Consider the following 18,269-nt stretch of genomic DNA (forward strand, 5'->3'; position numbering starts at 1 on the left):
TTTATATTAAGTTTATACATATTAAGTTAGCTTTTGTATAAATTATTGTATATGTTATTATTGTGAGAATAAACTACATATTATTTATATGTATAACGTGTTATTTCTTCTTATAGTGACTGGATTTCTTTTAAGTTGCTAAATAAAAGCAGATATTTTGTGAAAACGGAATGGACAGATTATAAAAAAATTACACCTAAAACTTTTATACTTTGATCTCGACTGTGTACATACATATATACATACATTCATACATACATAATTGCATAGCAGACGACATGACACACCGACAAAGTCGGCTGTCATGCTCGCGTAAGTGGCTCGATTAATGGGTATATATAATTTGCTTGCATTTGATTTCTTAGCCCAGTTTAACGAAACATCTCGACCGTGCATCACCAATTTTACTCGTACTAAAATACGTTATGGATCAGAGTAAACATATACCTTATTCTCGGACCGGTGATAAGGAAGAAGATAAGGTTAGTTTGCATCGGATTATGATAGTTTGAGGTTAAGAAAACTGTCAAAGTGACAACAAACAACATTATTATAAACATTATTTCTTTGTCTAATAAAAGATGTACATCTCATTTTAAGATATTGTTGGAACCGTTTACTTACATCCTCCAAGTTCCTGGAAAACAGATCAGAGCAAAGTTAGCACATGCCTTCAATTATTGGTTAAAAATATCACAGGATAAACTACGAGCAGTCGGGGATATAGTACAACTACTTCATACCTCTAGCTTACTGTTAGTTTAGAGATATTTTACTTACATTCAATAATCTTTATCATTGATATGTTATTGAAGTTGATTAATTAATAACATTTTTACAGAATTGATGATATTCAAGATAATTCAGTTTTAAGAAGAGGTATCCCTGTAGCTCATAATATTTATGGGACAGCGAGTACAATAAATGCTGCAAACTATGTAATAGTTATTGCTTTGGAAAGAGTGCTTGCTTTAAATCATCCAGAGGTAGATAATCTCTTATAAAAATTTTATCTTGTCATAGCCTTAATAATATTTTATCTAATGACAGGGTACTCAAGTATATGTGGAACAATTATTGGAACTCCATAGAGGACAAGGTATGGAAATTTATTGGAGAGATAATTATATTTGTCCATCTGAAACTGCATATAAACAGATGACAATTAGAAGTAAGTTTAATATAATGACTGTGTAGTTTTGTATATTTTGATAGGCTGAAGTATGTATTTTCATTTATTAAGAGGTTTTTGGTATTATTAGAAATATGCATATAATCATGAATGCAAACAAATTTACAGAAACAGGTGGACTTTTCAATTTAGCTGTGCGATTAATGCAACTATTTTCTGATTGTAAAGAAGACTACACTCCTTTAGCAGGAATTTTAGGACTTTACTTTCAGATTAGAGATGATTACTGTAATTTATACCTTCAAGAAGTAAGTTCCTAGAAATAGGTTTTTATATTATTATTGTTAAAGTATATATATTCATAAGATATATGTATAATTTCCATAGTATGCTGAAAATAAGAGTTACTGTGAAGATTTGTCAGAAGGAAAATTCAGTTTTCCTATTATCCATGCTGTACAAAATCACTCGGAAGACAGACAGATAATGAGTATCCTTTGTTAAAAAAATAGAAATATTTATTTACAAGTTATATTATTTTAATATCTTTAGTCGCGACTCTGCGTGTTGGCAATTATTATTCCTTAATTATTACTAATAGACATTCTCAGACAACGAACTAAGGACATTGAGGTAAAACGATATTGTGTAAATTTATTAGAAAAGTTTGGGTCTTTCGCTTATACGCGAAATGTACTTGAAGAGCTAGATAAAAAAGCTAGGGACGAAGTTCAACGTTTAGGTGGGAATCCTTTATTAGTTGACGTATTAGATGAACTAATGAATTGGAAACATCAAAATACTCAACAAAATAGAAAAGCCACAGTTTAAACTGTATTGCTCTTTTCTAAAAAGTGTAAACAGCATGTCAAAACATGTCAACTTTGGTTAATATAAGAACATAGGTCAAAAGAAGTCGGGAGATCCTTTATCATTTTGCAATTTGTGGCTTCATTTCCAAAATATATACTACCGAGCGATTTTACAACTTCTTTGTATTCCACAGTCCCCCTGGTGTGGGTACATCTGCCCAAGTAGGTTCAAATGTGTTAAATCAAGCATTCATTTTAGTTTTATAAATTTAATTGAACTTATTGCATTGCAAAATGGTAAAGAACTTCTTGTTTCCTGGGAGAAATTTTGCATACTTCGACTTGCTGCTCATTTTTGGGATACCCTCTGTACATATTTAATTTATACTGTTCCGTTTTATTACCTATATACATTTAGGAAATGAAGTGTTCTTTGCTGCAGTACAATATGTGTAAAGGAAAGGTAATTATAAACCATAAAAATTTAAATGAAGTCAACATATGTATCTAAACAAAAAGTTGCTATTACCATAACAAAATTATGACTGTAGTTAAAGTTCACATATTTGGTACCACATACAACATGCCATATTGATGCATTAAGTATTATAAAATAGTTGTTGAATACAGATAGTAATGGAAAACAGCATGTAAAAAAATTATTTTAGATTTTTTATAAAAACGATTATAAATATTAATAGATCTTCCGACATTGCATTTGTTAACATGCAAATCTTGACTATACAGATTTGCATTCTTCAAATTAACCCTTAGAGGGTGAGTCACTGATACAGTGACACGAACTGCAGAGTCAGGTCTACTGATCTAACATACGATTTAACTATTCCAAATATTGTTTTAAATATTATTTTTTCAATACATCAACATTCGTTTAACAATTTAATACCGAATAAATATTTCATAGGATTGGGTTATAATCGACTGAGCTTCATTATTCGAGAGTTAATTACACTGTATGAATTGTGTAAAGCATTTGTTTTGAATAGGAAACATTTAGACTACTGCTTTTGTTATGAAAGGACCTTAATACTTAAAAAAGATATTTATTTGCCATCGAATGTATATCTTTAAATTGTTTTATTAAAGTTGATCAAATAACATTTAAAATCATTTTGCTATTTAGTTGAAGAACTTAAAACTGTATTTATGTATGTTGTGCAACTGTATAGAAATAAAATTATGGTTTATGCTTTTGTATAAGTAAAGATCTATGTAAATTGTGACTAATACATAAATTACCCATAGTTTATCTTCGTTGTTTCACCATATTTTTGTCATATTTGGGGTAAGACAATAAAAAATTAAAATACAATTTCATTCTATTGAACGAAATCGTTGGAAACTATTATGTTTTGCAATAATGTTATTTGCTTTATCGTTAACTTCTGTACGTATGAAACAATTTCAAATTACCTTGTACAATATTACGTATTATATTTAATATCAATTGCTTGTATTAATATTTTACTATTTAAATCATATGATAAAACACTGCACAAATTCATAATTTGATACAGCTGTACTGTTATATACAAAATTATTTGTAATAAATAAATATACTTTCAATATTTCTTATTAGAACTGACTACTGATTATGTTTTTCAAATTATTTTGGCACCTTCTTGTGACTATATACTATGTATGTATGAGGAAAACAATCCAAAACAGTCCAATTCTAATATAAAGAACGAGAACGTCGCAATCTTCTATAGTAAATAATTTGTTAATAATTACCATGTAATCTGAAGATCTTTTAGAAAATAGAATATATTTACCAACATTGTTACAAAAACCCTGAAAAATGATATGAGAAAAATACATGTCGATCCAAATGGTTCCCTGTTACAACAGTAAGTGAAACCAACAGTAAAGCGGGAAATCCCTTAATTTCCAGCAGCTATCTCAGAGAAATAAATTCATAAGCATTTTCGAAAATATTTATACACATATCACTTGTATATTTATAACAAGCACATTCATTACAAATGTGTGCATTACAAAAATATATTCACTTGCGCATATAAGCATGTGCGTTAATTAAACAACGTACAGACATTCAGTGAGGTAGACAGTCACAATAGTATACATATTCATCTATTAAACAACATGAGCATTTAAATTACACATTTTTACTTTTGGAACATTAACTTCTATCACTTTTAAGAGAGTATATTCTCTATATAGCATAAAATATCGTATATTTAACGTACACTTTAATACTGCAACACATTGAAGTTTCTTATCGATAACCATAACAATATATGCGTCTGTTTATATATACATACAAAGAGTATTTTAACCAACACTGAAAATTCTCTATACCAAAATGCTAAAGAACTTTTTTATTTCTGTTAGCATATAGAATTTTTAATTTTCATTATGTTAATTGTTTCTTCATCATCTTATTTGCGTTTGTGCATGCTGAATTATTGATATTTGAATTTATGAACAATTACACTTAAAAATTATTCAATAAGAAATAAATAGTAAAATACCTGTAACACATCACTCGTACATACATCATAAAAACCATCATGAATTCTTTCTTTATGTAATTTAAATCGTTCTCTTATATCCTGGTCCCATATTTTTCTCTCTTGTGTGTTGTAATAAAATAATTCTTATCACAAAAATAAATACATTTTATAAAACTTATAAAATTCATTTTCTTAATTAATTAGTTGTAAATTATGATTTTATTTTTAAATAATTTCTTTTCTTTTTACTTTTACTACTTCCAGCATTACAATCCCAGGAAGTACCAGGTATACTTAATTTAAGAGATTGTCCAAGAGTTATATGTTTTCCTTGAATTTCTAAACCTTCGTGATTGTTATGAGTAGTTTGTGCAGAAATAGGAAGAGTAGGCCGAGAAATAGGACTTAAAGGTTTTCTGTTGCGTAAAGATGTTACAGATGATGATGTTAGAGATCTAAAATTATAGAGACAGTTAATAGCCACAAAAAATAGTACTTGGTTTGAAGAATTTACCTGTTTTTGCTGTGAGGAAGTTTTGAAGTATCCAATGGAGCAAGCTTCATATTTTTTGGCCACATAGCAGAAGAAACAGGAGTATGCCAAGTGGACTGATAATTTGAAGTTCTTGTCGAAGTTGAAATTTTTCCTAAATTTTTAAAAGTAATATTTCTATTTGAGACTAATATAAAATAATATTAATGCTAAAAATATTTTATATATTTTATGTCACATGTAAGATTTAAAAAATATTTAACATGCCTTGGAAAGTGGACTCATTTACAGACTGTGCCATAAACTTAATTGGTGTGGTTTTTACAGTAGAGAAACTTTCCCTAGTTGATAAAACATAAGGTACAGGACTAACTACAATCTTTTCATTAAAGACAGTTCCAAGTTTATTTCTACTAGTGTGTGGCCTAGAAAGTTTATCTTCTATAATATCCACCTCGCTTTTTATTTTATCATTATGCGTAGAATTATTATATTTTCTATAAACAAACACAAATTATAAATATTTCTAATATTATAAAATTCTTTTATTTTCTATAGTAGATTGCACACATACTTTTGAATTTCTTGAATGTTTAATCGAGATGTTTCTTTCCGTAACAATGTAGTATGATCTTCTATTGCTTTACATTTGCTGTTTGAAAACCGATTTTCAAGAGAAATTGTTTCTTCAAACCAATTTATACCTTTTGCAAAACTTTTATTGCTGTGAACAGGTGTCATATGTATTTGCAAAACATCATTGAAATCATCACGTAACAAATCAATTTCATTTTCTTTATTTGGAAATAATTCAGATATTACATATTCATAAAGTATATTAAATATCTCATCTTGGGGAGTTTTTTGTAATTTATACTTGGATGAACTTTTTCTTTCCTATAATAATGTAAACAATATCTATAGGTTGAAAAATTGATAATTCTGATTACTGCTATATTTTAGCAAATAACAAACATTAAAAATATTAAGTATTCTTTACCTTTAATTGAAGACTATGTTCTGAAAGTGCTTCTTCATTCCAAAAATCAGAACTGTTTCGTATTCTATTATAATTTATATTGAAATCTTCATATTTAGTTTTAGTTGCTAAAAACGGATTTTTTCCAACTACTCTTAAATGAGGTATTTGTGTTCTCCATTGTATACATTCTTCCAAAACAGCTGGTTGGATAACTTGGTTCCCATCTTCGTAAAGTGTATTTTCAACAGCTTCCCATTGTTGTAAAACTTTTCTTGTTGCAATATTTTCAATTTCTAATGAATAAGATGTAGATGTTATTGCACTTGTTTGATCCCAAGTTGATTCACTGTCATCCACTTCTTTCCAAGCTTTTTTCTTTTGTGGTATGCTTGGTAATTGAAAGTCACTTGATTCATTCTCATTAGCTTTATAATTTTTTAGCTTTGGTAAATTCTCAGGAGTTTTTATCCTGTATGTTAATGAATTAAATCTATATTAAAATATGAACATAACTTTCTTTAGTGAACAAAGTTTTCTTTCCAAAAGTAATCAATTAAATCAGAATTAAACTGCACAAAAACTAAAGAATAAATCTTGTCTAAAGCATAGTTATTGAATTACAAAAATTTAAATAAAGTGAATAGAACTTTGTTATTAAAACATACGTGTTCTGTTTAATTATCCTTTTATGCATTTCATGCTTCTTAAAATCTATCTTAAATCACCTAGAGTCACTTTATCATTTATCTAAAAATACTTTCTACATAGTTCACAATAATTTTATTGATTTTGTTATAAGCACCTCTTTGACTTAAACGTTTAGTTTAACTTATATTACCACTACCATTATGTTATAACATAATTTACTCAATTTTATGGACAATTGAAAAAACATGATCAAATAGTACCTGATTTGTGGCAATGTATAATTTGTCATACAATTTATATTTCATTATAGCGACGAAAACTTTACCGACAGTCCCTAGAAAAATCCCCAGAAACAAGTTTTCATCACGGCGCTACGGTCGAATTTGGGAACTCGTTCCCTTTTGGCGGGAAACTTAATTTTGCAACACTGTCTTATTAAAACACAAGTCAAACAATTGTTTTAATAATTTTTTGGAGAAATATTTTAACTTAGTGCCTTGTTTCTGTAAAATAATAATAGATGCATCAGAAAAAACAGCAACATAATAAATGTCATAAATTTTATTAAATATATAAAGTGTGTCCCGTAACTGGTGGTACAAACGAATAGGGGGTGATTCTACGTGAAAAATTGAATCGAAAATGTAGAATAAAATTTTTTCATATGACGCTTTATTTTAAAAATAATTTGAAAATAAGTTTGAAAATTTGCCGAGTACGCGTGCACTTGGACCAGCTTCAACTCGACGGATTTCATTGTAGATCACCTCCATTCTTGTTCGTGAACGGTTTGAATGGATCGATGGACCGATTTTCAGAATTCGTCTAATTTATGAACTGTTGGAGGTGATGTCCACATTGTTGCAAACATAACTGTACTCGCGTACACGCGTACTGTATATACATTTAAAACTTATAGAGTAACATTTTCCAATACAGAATATAGTTATTATACAAAGTTATTTACAATATCGATCTGCTTTCATTTTACTTCTTCTATCTAACAAAGTTTCATGTAAGTTTCCCTCGCGTTTTGCTTTCTCTAATTCAGAACGATCTGTTTGATTTACTTTCAGTTTTTTGTCTTGAAATTTTTGAAACTTTCTCCTAGAAAATACAGTTATATTTCAACTTTTCTGCTTATTGAAGATTATTGTTAGTCTTTATCTTTCTGTATTATATATACATAACTTACACATAATTTACTTCAACGTCATGAAGTGAACCCTGTTCCTCCTTTGGAATATCTTTATTTGGATCTTGAGTTTTTTGAGTTATACTTCTTATTATACAAAATTCAGAGGTTCCAGCAGTTTTATTTTGACAAATAATATCATCTTCATCTGTGACTGACATAAAGCAATTGTTGCTATTTGAAATGGCAAGTTTGTTATCCTAAAAAGAAAAAAAGATAAAAGATTTGCACAACTGTACATTAAACAAGAAATGTGATATTTAATATCGAATGATATACTTGAAAAATTGGTTCCCATTGTTCAATTGTGCCTACTGCATCGCTTCTTCCAACAACTACACCATTTTTATCAACACCTAAATATTTTCCATAACCAGATTTTAGTGCAATCTTAGTTTCACCTATTGGAAATGCTGTTAAAATCTCTTCTGGAGAAGGTCCTTCACCTTCGTTGTGCGGTGCACCTAATGTAAATAATCCATTATCTAAAGCTTTCATATAAGTATGATTTCCAAATTCGATTGCCACTGTTCCTGTGACATCAGATACTTGTATAGCTTTCCACCATCCACCTATAAGATAAATAAATCATTGTAACATAACCAAGTTGTATGATAATATTAATAGTATAGGTAATCAAAATACCGTGAGCTATTGTATCCTTATTTTCAGAAGTAGAAACATGTTCCTTTTCCTGTTTTTTTGATTTTCGTTTCTTCGACCTATAAATTGTGTATATATAAGACGTTATACTAACAACAAAATAGTTAGGTTAGCTTTAAGATTCATTTATACCTTATCTTTTCACCCTTCAGGACAAGTTTTCCTGTTCTCACTTTATCGTATTCTGACATCTTTATATTTTCTTTATTTTGTCTACTAAGCACTATATATTATATTGATAGTAATACTTCTGTATTACTTAGTGTTGACGTGTTGACAGAAAGGAAATGATAGCACTCACACTTGAGAATTCGTCGACAATATAAAACGCAGGAACTGAGGCATACTTATATCACAATTTTTTGAATATCTTTTTTTTTATATTTATTGTCATAATTTTAATTTTATCATTAAAAACATAAGTCAATATTGGTACTATTATACATATGGATTTTTCTGTTCATCTGAAAGTAGAAATACATCAATTTCAATAACAGTTATAATCCTACCAACCCGCTAATAAAGTTTATTAAAATACATTTGTACAAAATACTCCTTTCTTTGTAAGAAGTAAAGTAATTACATTTTTGAAGTGGTTTGTGCATTATGTATATTTTAGTTATTTTAATTCAACTAAATGCTATGTTCTATTGATTCTAGATATAGTATAGACAGAGATAGGTTTCTTTGTAATAGGATGTTGTGTATATTCTACAACAATTCCCATTCTATGCTCAAGTAATTCTAACATCTTTCTTGCAACCAATTTATTATTTTCATGTACTTCTGAATGTTTTAGATAATCACTTATCTGTAAACAGAAACAAACAGTCATAGTAGAAAAAATGTGTAAATAATACAAAATTACCTTCATCCATTGACATTTAGAAATTTCTCTTTCACACTTTTTAATTTTATTGTCATTAGGAGACAAATAAGCAACTATATATATGTCAGAACAACCAAATACATGATTATGAGTGTGTCTAAAACCTAATAGACATTTAAAAGTGGTTTGAATACCAGTTTCTTCTAAGACTTCCCTTTTTACAGCTAGTTCTAGATTTTCCCCTACAATAAAAGAATAGTAACTAACCATGTAATTATATATGTATTCATAGATTTGCAATTAAATAAAATACCTGGCTCTACATAACCACCTGGCAGTTTCCAAAATGGTGATTTTTCTACATACTTCTCTTTAACCACTAAGAGTTCAGTAGTTTTTTCATTATAAACAAATGCTCCAACACCTAAATTTGTATGAGCATAATGTGGAACAGAGCATTCTTCATCTGTAACTAACCATCGATAAAGCATAACATACTCTTGCTTTGCGTGATGAAACTTAAATCCTTCTTTTACAAGTATTGGTATCCATTCTGAATGTGGTAAATATACACGAAACCAGATTGTCCTTCTTTTTTCTTTTATCCATTGCTGCAAAGATGCTGTAAAAATAGTACTTACAGTATAATATTATCACAAACAACTTTTAAACTCAATTTTGAGAAAAGTAAAGTAATTAAAAAATTTTTATTTTATAAAATGAATAATAAGTTATAAATTTATTAGTAATAATTAGTATATTACACACCTGCAAGAAGAGGTGCCAATGCTTCAGGGCTACAAGATTCTTCATTCGAATCAATGGTTACGCCATTGTAATGGTCTTTGCACCCTTTAAAGTACTTTGAAGTCATAATTATGGGAGCTGTTGCGTAGCGTGTTATACAATATGATACAGGAAAAATGATTGTTCGATATTTAGAAAGAAATTGTTGCCGATTTGTAACTGTAATGATGTGAAAAAATTTTGAAATTACGATATACATTACATAAACATAGGCGAATCTACATAAACGATGAGCATCTTTAAAAATTTCCTGGAGTGCTTTATAATCTCGTTCTGTAAACACTGTTGATAATCTTTACGTAACATTAATGAAATTTTTTTATTCTGACACATACGGTATTGATATTAACATAACAAATCATTCTAACCTGACATTGTTATTATATGTAATAATATATACATATGTATATATATACCTATAGTTTATCCCATAAATTATTTATATTTTATAAAATAAAATTTTTTAATAAAATTTATTCTTAAAAAATATGTACATGCATTTCCCATGCATTTCGTATGCAAATGTACTCATGTACATTTTAGTTTAAACGACATTACGTCATATATTAAGTAATTTTATTATTATCAAGCAGATATTACAGAATTGACGAATATTTTAATTATAATTATTTATAACATTTACAAGGTACATAAATATCTTATACATGTGAGAACTGTATAACACTAAACAATTTAATTAAAAAATATGAAATCAAATGTACTAAATGGTACAATCTCGTTTTTTGTTCCAAAATGACTCCATATCTTCGTATACTTTAATAGCAGGAACATTATAATGAAGAGCTTCGCAAATGCGACAATAATGCCTCGAAATACTACCAAAATAGCCGTGCTCATTATTTACTTTATAATATTTACGCCATTTATGATATTCCAAATATTTATCATCGTGCTGATTAAGATAACGAATATAATTCGCTAAGGCAGTTGGATTAACGAAATCGCTAATATGAAGAAACGAGTGAGGCGGTAGTAGTTGTTCGCAATTTTCTTTCGGTGCACCCATTATTATCGGAATTGCTAATTTACGATATCCATGCCAGAATACTTTTTCCGTAATATATTCTTTGCAATTTGAATTCTCAAAAGCAAGATAAAATTTATATGCATTCAAGGCTGAACAGTCTTTATCAAAATGGCCTGGACACGCTGTTGTATTACCGTTTAAACATTTCCCGTATATATGTAGATCATTGCCGAGAATTGATTTCAACTCATTTACATATTTCCATCGACCATTCGTACCTGCGCAATTACTACCCATCACGGTAACTAGTTTAGTTTTTAATTTTCGAATAAAATCTTCGGAAAAACCTGTATCTGAGGAATTGATGAACGATTTCAAAACCGTCCTACCATATGGTACCGGTATATCACTATCCATTCGATAAGTCATAGACCAGTTAAACAGGCCATTATATTCTGATATTTGTTGATTGCCGTAGAGAAAAGTATGCATCGGTGATTCGTCTGCCAGGAAGATCCACCTTTGGTTCTGTCGAGTTTTAAATGGCAATTCTGATATGCCTTTCGTTAAATGTAAATGAAATACAACCGCATCAGCTGTATCTATATCTTTCATTTGGTAACTTAGCACGCATTTGTTTACTGTACAACCATCCCACGGTGAAAATCTAAAAAGTAACATTAATTTTATATTCTAATGAAAAAATCAAAGTTAATGTTTTATTAACTTATTATTAGTGAAATTTGTATTGACAGTATTATATTAACTTATTATTAGTGAAACGTTTGATATGTCTACGTTCCAAGAACTTTCCATGTTTCCAAATTAATATTAAGTATGGCTCCTTTTTCGTATTAATTATCGGTGGTGGTAAACTTCCCTCGGGTGATAACAGCCATTTTCCAAGCACAGAGGTGTTACTAATCTGGTATAAATAAAAGTTAAGGTTTAATCAATCTTGCTTATAAGATTTCTGATTTCTGATTAATAGTAAAAAAAAAATTAACCCATTAGTGAGAGTGACTTTCGCCGTATCCATACCTGTCCTTTCGTTAAATTGTATTTTTTTGATAATGTAGCATAAATTTTATGTGTTTGTTTTTGACGTTCTGTTTGACCTGTTTTTTTATTAATTTTCCCACCAACGAAGTTCGGGAAAGTAACGAAAACTGCACAAAAAATCGTAGAACCAAGGAATAGGAATAACAATATTCTAATGTATCGTGATATCCTGAACATTATACTTTCGACTATTTCGACGACAATACGTAGCAAGTGTTAACCGGAGCATATCGGCACTTGGTCACGACTACGTTCCTCTTCTTCTTCACGAAGCCGCTTTTCCTCTTTGAAATCCCTTATCGCATATGCAAATTTAGTGAACAAATAGAACTTTATAGTGGGAGAATCCTGGTAACAGTACTTGTGATGATCTGAACTATTGCCGACAAAAGAACGTTCCGTGAAAAGTAATAAAAGGAAAGTTTAAATAAAGATATTTGAAAGAAAGGAAATAGGTCTGCTCAACGGCTGAAGCTACCTTTGACGTGTGCTGTAACTGATCGTTGATCTCGATTTTCTTGGTTAGCCAAGTGTGACGGTCCTCAAGAGAACAATTGCGAACATTATCCTGAACAATAATAAAATATCAGTATAAGTGATTCAAAATAAAAATATTTAAGTGAACGAGAATTTCAAATACAACTTTGAAATAATGAACGTCCTATAGAATTGTCCTGTATATTAATATAAATTAATTAATTTGTATCATTTAAGCATAAACCATTAACAAACTTAAACACCAATTGCGATAATTGAAAATACTTTACTTACATATTTTGAAATTTTTGAACTTTCCGCATTCTCTTTTATAGCTACGAGTTGTAACTAACGTTTCCCTTCGTGTTCTTAACCAATAACATGATTTTACAACGTGATAGTTAAATTAATTATCTGTGAATATACACAACGTCTTTAATAATATAATAGGAATAATAATAAAATAATTATTTAAAAACTTATTACAGTCTCTATAAACTTACCGGAAGACGAATTTTCGTCCATTTTTGCGCATATTGGTTCTGATTGGTTTACTACATGCTCCATAATCAAAGAGTAACGCAAGCGCTTTTACGATATTTATAACGCCGAGTATATATGTATCCATTAATTTATATAATATTTATGAATTTTCCTTTTCTTCAATACACAATACACGTTTTTACTTATTTAAAATCTCATTATTTCGACAAAATTGCGTCAAGAAAAATTGAATCTTAGTTCTCGTCAGTAGGACAGATGGCGGAACATGCAATGCTTCACTTTTATGTTAGAGAGGAGTTTCCGGCCCCTGTTCACATTTGGCTTTTGGCACGACAGCCACGTGCACGAATGTGAAAAGTTGAAATTACAAGTTGAAGAAAAGACTGAAGAGAAGAGCAGTAAAGTATGTATTTAATTGTGTACTAAAAGATGTTATATTATTGTGTTGCTATTTGATCTTTCCTTTTTCGTCTGTGGTGTTATATTTTAGTTGCTTCGTTGCACAATTAAAACTTTCGAAGGAGGGATCACGTTATTTCTAAAGAAGAAATTTTTATATTTTCACCATATTCCTTGATGTTAATCATATTATTTAATTGCTTTCAGGTCGAATAAAAGAAAAACAATGAAAACTTTGAGATCTACTTCGGAACGTACAAAAAGATTAACGCGCAAGAAGGGCAGTATACAAAGGAATAAAAAAATTGTTTTAAGTACAAATGAATTGAAAAATAAAAAAGTAGGAAATAATAGTGAAGAAAATACAGATTCTTTGAATTTGGATGATTTATCCAGAGAACACATATTACAATGTATCAGTGCTATTTTTCATTTAACTGAAGAACAATTAAAAAATAAAAATGCATTATTCGATGGAGAGAGTAATCCAATATTTATGCAAGTAACATGCATCAAAGTACCAAAAACACCAAAAAGATGCGTGAGGATGTAAGTCAAATTTAAAATATTTAAGACTTTATTTTTTAAATATGTAAGTAATATGATACTACTTAAGTTACAAATGATTATACCTTATAAAATGCCAATGGATCCTTATGAGAAACCATGATTATATTCTTAGAAATGATGCATTCTTTTTTTGTAGTAATTTAATATTTTATTCTGATGAAATATATTAACGATGTTGTTATTTATTTTTCAGATTGTTGCCACATTCAATAATATCATCAAACGATGAAGTTGCACTTTTTGTCAGTGATTTTGAAAAAGGCAGAAGAAAAGATTATGAACCAACAATAGAATATTACGAAGATCTGTTACGTAAACATGGTTGTACCAGTGTAAAGAGTATAATACCAATGAATCAAGTAAAGACAGAATATGATCAGTATGAACTAAAAAGGAAACTTGTCAACAGCTATGATTACTTTTTGGTAGATGGAAAAATAGCAGGTCATTTGTCTCATTTATTAGGGAAAGAATTTTATAAGAAAAGAAAACTGCCAACATCTATTAGGATGCAAAGTAAAGATTTAAAACATGAAATAGAATATGCTTTGAGAAAGACTATTATGCAAATACATTCTCTTGGAGATACTCATATAGTCCAAATTGGACACACTGCGATGAAAATAGAAGAAATTTTAGAAAACATACTTGCAGCATGTACTTATTTGTCTAAACATTATCCAGGTGGTTGGAACAATATACGTTCCATTCGTATTAAAACGGCTAATAGCCTTGCTCTTCCTATTTACACAACATTGAGTAGGTTTTATTATTTAGTTATATTAATGGTAGTAACATATTTTGATATATGTGAATAACATAATTTTTTTTCCAGAAAACAAAAGTGCTGTTGAAGTACCAACGGAGGAACCTAAGAGACCAAAAGCATACCGCGATGTGTCAGGTGAATTGTCTACTACAGCTCGTAATGTTGTTGTGACTGTTACTCCAGAAGGAAGTATTACTGTTCAGAACAGAAGAAAAATGACAAAGAGACTGAGAAACCCTAACAAATAAAACATCTTAATATTTTTTTTTGTATCATTTTATTAAAAAGCAATAAACAAAATTGAAGTTACCATTCTACTTATTATTAAGTTCATCATAATATTTTGTAACATTAATTGTGTTGCGTACAGCTTAGGCTATGAGAAATGAAGGAGTTTCCAAAGACGGAATGGGTTGTCGCATTCCTCTCCAACCAGAACAAAAATTGCCTTGTATTGTTCACATAATTACAAACTACATTTTAAAAGCACCAGCTTGGGCAGCTTCACTAAAAAAAATCTTTAGAATATTTGTATCCAACTCTAGAAAATCTGGATTTTGCATTACTGCAGTCATATGATTGAATGCAAATTTGAAGCAACATTTCTGTAGTTCCTAAAGAAGCACAATGTGTGACAATCCTTCAGAAAAGACTACTATATTGTAAGGAGTAACATAAAAAATGTTACTTACCTTACTATGATATTTAAAAGATATAGCATAAAAAGGAACTATGTTTTCCAATGTAACTTTTTTCATCAACATCTGTATACAATGTTCTTTTAAGTGGCTTACAAGGTACATATTGGCTAACTCCAAAAGTTCCACTATATAAAAAATGCACTTAATAAGATTTAGAAATTAGGGTGTAAAAAGCATTTACCTAGTTCGGAGTCGGAAACTGGATCAATTTTGTCGGTATATAAATATTTTAGAAATGATCTATATACTTCATAAGAAAATGTATCGATTGACACGTCACTAAAATAAGAAACTTAATTAATAAAAATATAAATATGTACAGCAAAAAGCTGACTCACCTTGCAGTATTCTCTGCCCAATTGTCTTGAAACATTGTTCTGAAGTATTGACAACGTATTTTCAAAATTGCTTTATGTACGTGGATGGGTTTTCCTTGCACTTTTATGATCAGGTCGCTTGTAATCTTTCATACAATATAAAAATAATTAGAAGAAACAACAAACAAAGTAAAAAATGTAAACTCCCTTGAAAAATACTTACTGGGTCGTTAAATGCATTCCACAAACAATCGATCACACTAGCTTCCGTTGGTTCTTCACAAACTATAAGTGGTTGATACATTATACGACCCGGTGAATAAAACGCAAAAGGATCGTGCAAATGTTTTAATGGTGTATACTTTGGGACTCTAATACATTGTCCTAGATAATATCCCCAAACATATACCACGTTTTTCTCTCCCATAGCTACACTAATACTGTTACGAAATGAAACTGCAACATCCAGCATTCTTCCCATTTCATGTGCCTCCAGCTAAAGAAATCTGCATTACTTTAAATTCAGTAACAAGAGTACATTTTATGTTACCTTCACTGGACGAGAAACGCTATCACGCTGATTAGCGTGCCTTGGAGAAGGCAATGGCAGTACTTTATTATTTAATATAAAGTCGTATCCTTTTGGAGACCTCATATGAAACAGCAAACATAATAAAATCCATTTCTCAGAATAACGTCTGCCTTTAGCATTCTTTTTCAATGAAGATGATAATATTTCTTTCAGAGCTTCTTGTTGATAGGTTGGGATCTTTCTTTCATTACATTTTCCAACATTTCTTTATTTCTTTCATTTAAATCTTCTTGTATTTTTTCTATCTCTCCTCGTATCTTTTCAATAGTACATATTTTACGATTTTTAAACTTTGTTAGATTATATTTCTGTTTTCTAATATCATCAATTATATTTTTCTTTGTTGGAGATAAGTAATCCACTCTAATTCTTTTTATCTCAGTTCCTTTATCATTTAAGCGCTTTCTCTTCCTGTCTAAAGTGTAACTTAAACTTTTACAAAAGTCACATTGAATTAAATCTTTTAATAGTACAGGGCATTTTTGGTGTCTTAATATATTATTGCTTTCTTTTAATGCAACACTGGTGCACTCAGTTTCACATTGCTTCTCATAAGCTTTGCATATCTGAAAGGTTTCAACCATCTTTATCAAATCTTCTAATATATTCAGTGATGACAGAAACTCATTACTTATACCAAATATGTTTAGATTAATAGGCTTTCCTAAAGCTTTTACTTGCATTTTCATGTCCTCAGTTATCCATATTTCTTTTATTGAAATTAACTGACTTTCTGTTTCATTGATTTTACATATCATTCTATAAAATATTATGACAGAGGTATTTTCGAATGGAAATGTGTTTCTATTCCAGCCAACAGGAAGATAAAGCTTATCATTACATTTTAATTCATTAAATGTTAAAGTGTCTGAGATGTCTTCATAGTTGAGTTTAGTACTTTCCCCTATACAGATATTGTTTATATTGTCTGCATTGTCTGTTACAGTACTTTCAGTATTTCCTGTATTTCCAAACTCTGTCCAAGGAAACATTGAAGGTACTGCACCTTCCTTAAGATATGCTCTTTTTAATGGAATCTATAAAATCAGTATTAAGCAATCTTCAATTACATTCTATTACTTATAGCCTTATAGCTATAATATTTACAATAATTTTAACCTACCTCTTGAATAATTTCACCATCTTTGTTACGAAATATTTTTTTACAAATAATATCTTCTTTTGCGAAGTGGTGTTCGCAAAAACAATGTGATGAATTTAAAACTAAATCCTTTCGTCGACATGCTTTTTGCCATTCTTCCGACTTATTTTTATTTTTCGGTACACGAAAAAAATGTACATTTTCAGGATTACTTTTGTATCCCGATGTGCATCCAACAGCTATGCACCTCATTTTTCAATATTTTAATCTATACAATATGAAATTAATTTCCTTTAATCAAAGATAGAAAAAACTAACCTAATATACATGTAACTATGTATTCTTTGAATAAATAATAAATAGGAAACTATCTACATATAGTATTCTACACTTATATATGGATATACATACCAAACTTAATTTGGATGATGGAACGTTTTTCACACCAGATATCACGTATTACGCTAAATAATTTACTTCGACTAGTTCGACCAATTCGACTCGACCTACGGCCTACGGATCTGTGCGGATCTGTAGTCACTGCGGCCAATTAGACAGTATCGCCACCTACGATTTCTTGGTCATTACGTGGACACGGTAATTATGAGTCGGATAGGCCTGGTGGGGACACTTTCTCCTGTGCTGACCATAGACATATGAAAATATAGTCGGAGTCTTTCTACGAGGGTCAACCATAGACATAAGAAGTATAGACGGAGCCTTTCTACG

The 18,269-nt window shown here is 29.6% G+C and overlaps 7 protein-coding genes across 14 annotated transcripts; 2 read left to right on the top strand and 5 right to left on the bottom strand.

Annotated features, from left to right (window-relative positions):
• Positions 1-283: 283 nt before the first annotated feature.
• On the top strand, positions 284-3,546 carry LOC114878586 (geranylgeranyl pyrophosphate synthase). 2 transcript variants are annotated; one of them, XM_029192555.2, is made up of 7 exons: positions 284-482; positions 601-755; positions 842-986; positions 1,051-1,099; positions 1,301-1,440; positions 1,520-1,622; positions 1,734-3,546. In XM_029192555.2, the coding sequence occupies exons 1-7, from the start codon at positions 426-428 to the stop codon at positions 1,961-1,963; spliced, it is 879 nt and encodes a 292-aa protein (XP_029048388.1). In that variant the 5' UTR covers positions 284-425; the 3' UTR covers positions 1,964-3,546. The 2 variants fall into 2 exon arrangements, with proteins under 2 accessions (XP_029048388.1, XP_029048387.1); XM_029192554.2 differs by having other exon boundaries at positions 286-482; positions 1,051-1,171.
• Positions 3,547-3,898: 352 nt separating this feature from the next.
• LOC114878585 lies at positions 3,899-6,946 on the bottom strand. 4 transcript variants are annotated; one of them, XM_029192553.2, is made up of 6 exons: positions 6,826-6,946; positions 5,936-6,386; positions 5,510-5,832; positions 5,203-5,432; positions 4,957-5,089; positions 3,899-4,897 (listed from the first exon to the last, which is right to left on the bottom strand). In XM_029192553.2, the coding sequence occupies exons 1-6, from the start codon at positions 6,852-6,854 to the stop codon at positions 4,654-4,656; spliced, it is 1,410 nt and encodes a 469-aa protein (XP_029048386.2). In that variant the 5' UTR covers positions 6,855-6,946; the 3' UTR covers positions 3,899-4,653. The 4 variants fall into 4 exon arrangements, with proteins under 4 accessions (XP_029048386.2, XP_029048383.2, XP_029048384.2 ...); XM_029192550.2 differs by having other exon boundaries at positions 5,936-6,407; XM_029192551.2 differs by having other exon boundaries at positions 5,936-6,407; positions 6,583-6,852.
• A 165-nt stretch (positions 6,947-7,111) lies between these two features.
• Positions 7,112-8,642, bottom strand: LOC114878589 (protein FRG1 homolog). The gene is made up of 5 exons (XM_029192559.2): positions 8,556-8,642; positions 8,406-8,482; positions 8,040-8,332; positions 7,761-7,960; positions 7,112-7,672 (listed from the first exon to the last, which is right to left on the bottom strand). Exons 1-5 carry the CDS (start codon positions 8,612-8,614, stop codon positions 7,525-7,527), a joined length of 777 nt encoding a protein of 258 aa, XP_029048392.1. The 5' UTR covers positions 8,615-8,642; the 3' UTR covers positions 7,112-7,524.
• Positions 8,643-8,789: 147 nt separating this feature from the next.
• On the bottom strand, positions 8,790-10,365 carry LOC114878587 (nudix hydrolase 8). 2 transcript variants are annotated; one of them, XR_003789764.2, is made up of 5 exons: positions 10,021-10,365; positions 9,566-9,874; positions 9,292-9,494; positions 9,007-9,234; positions 8,790-8,887 (listed from the first exon to the last, which is right to left on the bottom strand). XR_003789764.2 is itself a non-coding variant. In XM_029192557.2 (4 exons), exons 1-4 carry the CDS (start codon positions 10,256-10,258, stop codon positions 9,064-9,066), a joined length of 921 nt encoding a protein of 306 aa, XP_029048390.1. In that variant the 5' UTR covers positions 10,259-10,364; the 3' UTR covers positions 8,909-9,063. The 2 variants fall into 2 exon arrangements, 1 of the variants encoding a protein (XP_029048390.1); XM_029192557.2 differs by lacking the exon at positions 8,790-8,887 and having other exon boundaries at positions 8,909-9,234; positions 10,021-10,364.
• A 139-nt stretch (positions 10,366-10,504) lies between these two features.
• Positions 10,505-13,199, bottom strand: LOC114878564 (4-galactosyl-N-acetylglucosaminide 3-alpha-L-fucosyltransferase 9-like). 2 transcript variants are annotated; one of them, XM_029192501.2, is made up of 6 exons: positions 13,090-13,199; positions 12,881-13,000; positions 12,588-12,677; positions 12,089-12,485; positions 11,815-11,972; positions 10,505-11,714 (listed from the first exon to the last, which is right to left on the bottom strand). In XM_029192501.2, the coding sequence occupies exons 4-6, from the start codon at positions 12,284-12,286 to the stop codon at positions 10,781-10,783; spliced, it is 1,290 nt and encodes a 429-aa protein (XP_029048334.1). In that variant the 5' UTR covers positions 12,287-12,485; positions 12,588-12,677; positions 12,881-13,000; positions 13,090-13,199; the 3' UTR covers positions 10,505-10,780. The 2 variants fall into 2 exon arrangements, with proteins under 2 accessions (XP_029048334.1, XP_029048332.1); XM_029192499.2 differs by having other exon boundaries at positions 12,588-12,783.
• Positions 13,200-13,386: 187 nt separating this feature from the next.
• LOC114878566 (ribosomal L1 domain-containing protein 1) lies at positions 13,387-15,137 on the top strand. The gene is made up of 4 exons (XM_029192505.2): positions 13,387-13,493; positions 13,697-14,038; positions 14,253-14,818; positions 14,895-15,137. The coding sequence occupies exons 2-4, from the start codon at positions 13,716-13,718 to the stop codon at positions 15,074-15,076; spliced, it is 1,071 nt and encodes a 356-aa protein (XP_029048338.2). The 5' UTR covers positions 13,387-13,493; positions 13,697-13,715; the 3' UTR covers positions 15,077-15,137.
• Positions 15,138-15,236: 99 nt separating this feature from the next.
• Positions 15,237-18,134, bottom strand: LOC114878565 (RCC1 and BTB domain-containing protein 1). Of its 2 annotated transcripts, XM_029192504.2 has the most exons (8): positions 17,952-18,133; positions 17,562-17,808; positions 16,397-17,475; positions 16,070-16,342; positions 15,868-15,992; positions 15,711-15,808; positions 15,521-15,654; positions 15,237-15,442 (listed from the first exon to the last, which is right to left on the bottom strand). In XM_029192504.2, the coding sequence occupies exons 3-8, from the start codon at positions 16,499-16,501 to the stop codon at positions 15,302-15,304; spliced, it is 876 nt and encodes a 291-aa protein (XP_029048337.2). In that variant the 5' UTR covers positions 16,502-17,475; positions 17,562-17,808; positions 17,952-18,133; the 3' UTR covers positions 15,237-15,301. The 2 variants fall into 2 exon arrangements, with proteins under 2 accessions (XP_029048337.2, XP_029048335.2); XM_029192502.2 differs by lacking the exons at positions 15,237-15,442; positions 15,521-15,654; positions 15,711-15,808; positions 15,868-15,992; positions 16,070-16,342 and having other exon boundaries at positions 16,511-17,475; positions 17,952-18,134.
• Positions 18,135-18,269: the final 135 nt, after the last annotated feature.

Source organism: Osmia bicornis, chromosome 11, assembly GCF_907164935.1.
Source record: "Osmia bicornis bicornis chromosome 11, iOsmBic2.1, whole genome shotgun sequence".
Taxonomy (NCBI): Eukaryota; Metazoa; Arthropoda; class Insecta; order Hymenoptera; family Megachilidae; genus Osmia; species Osmia bicornis.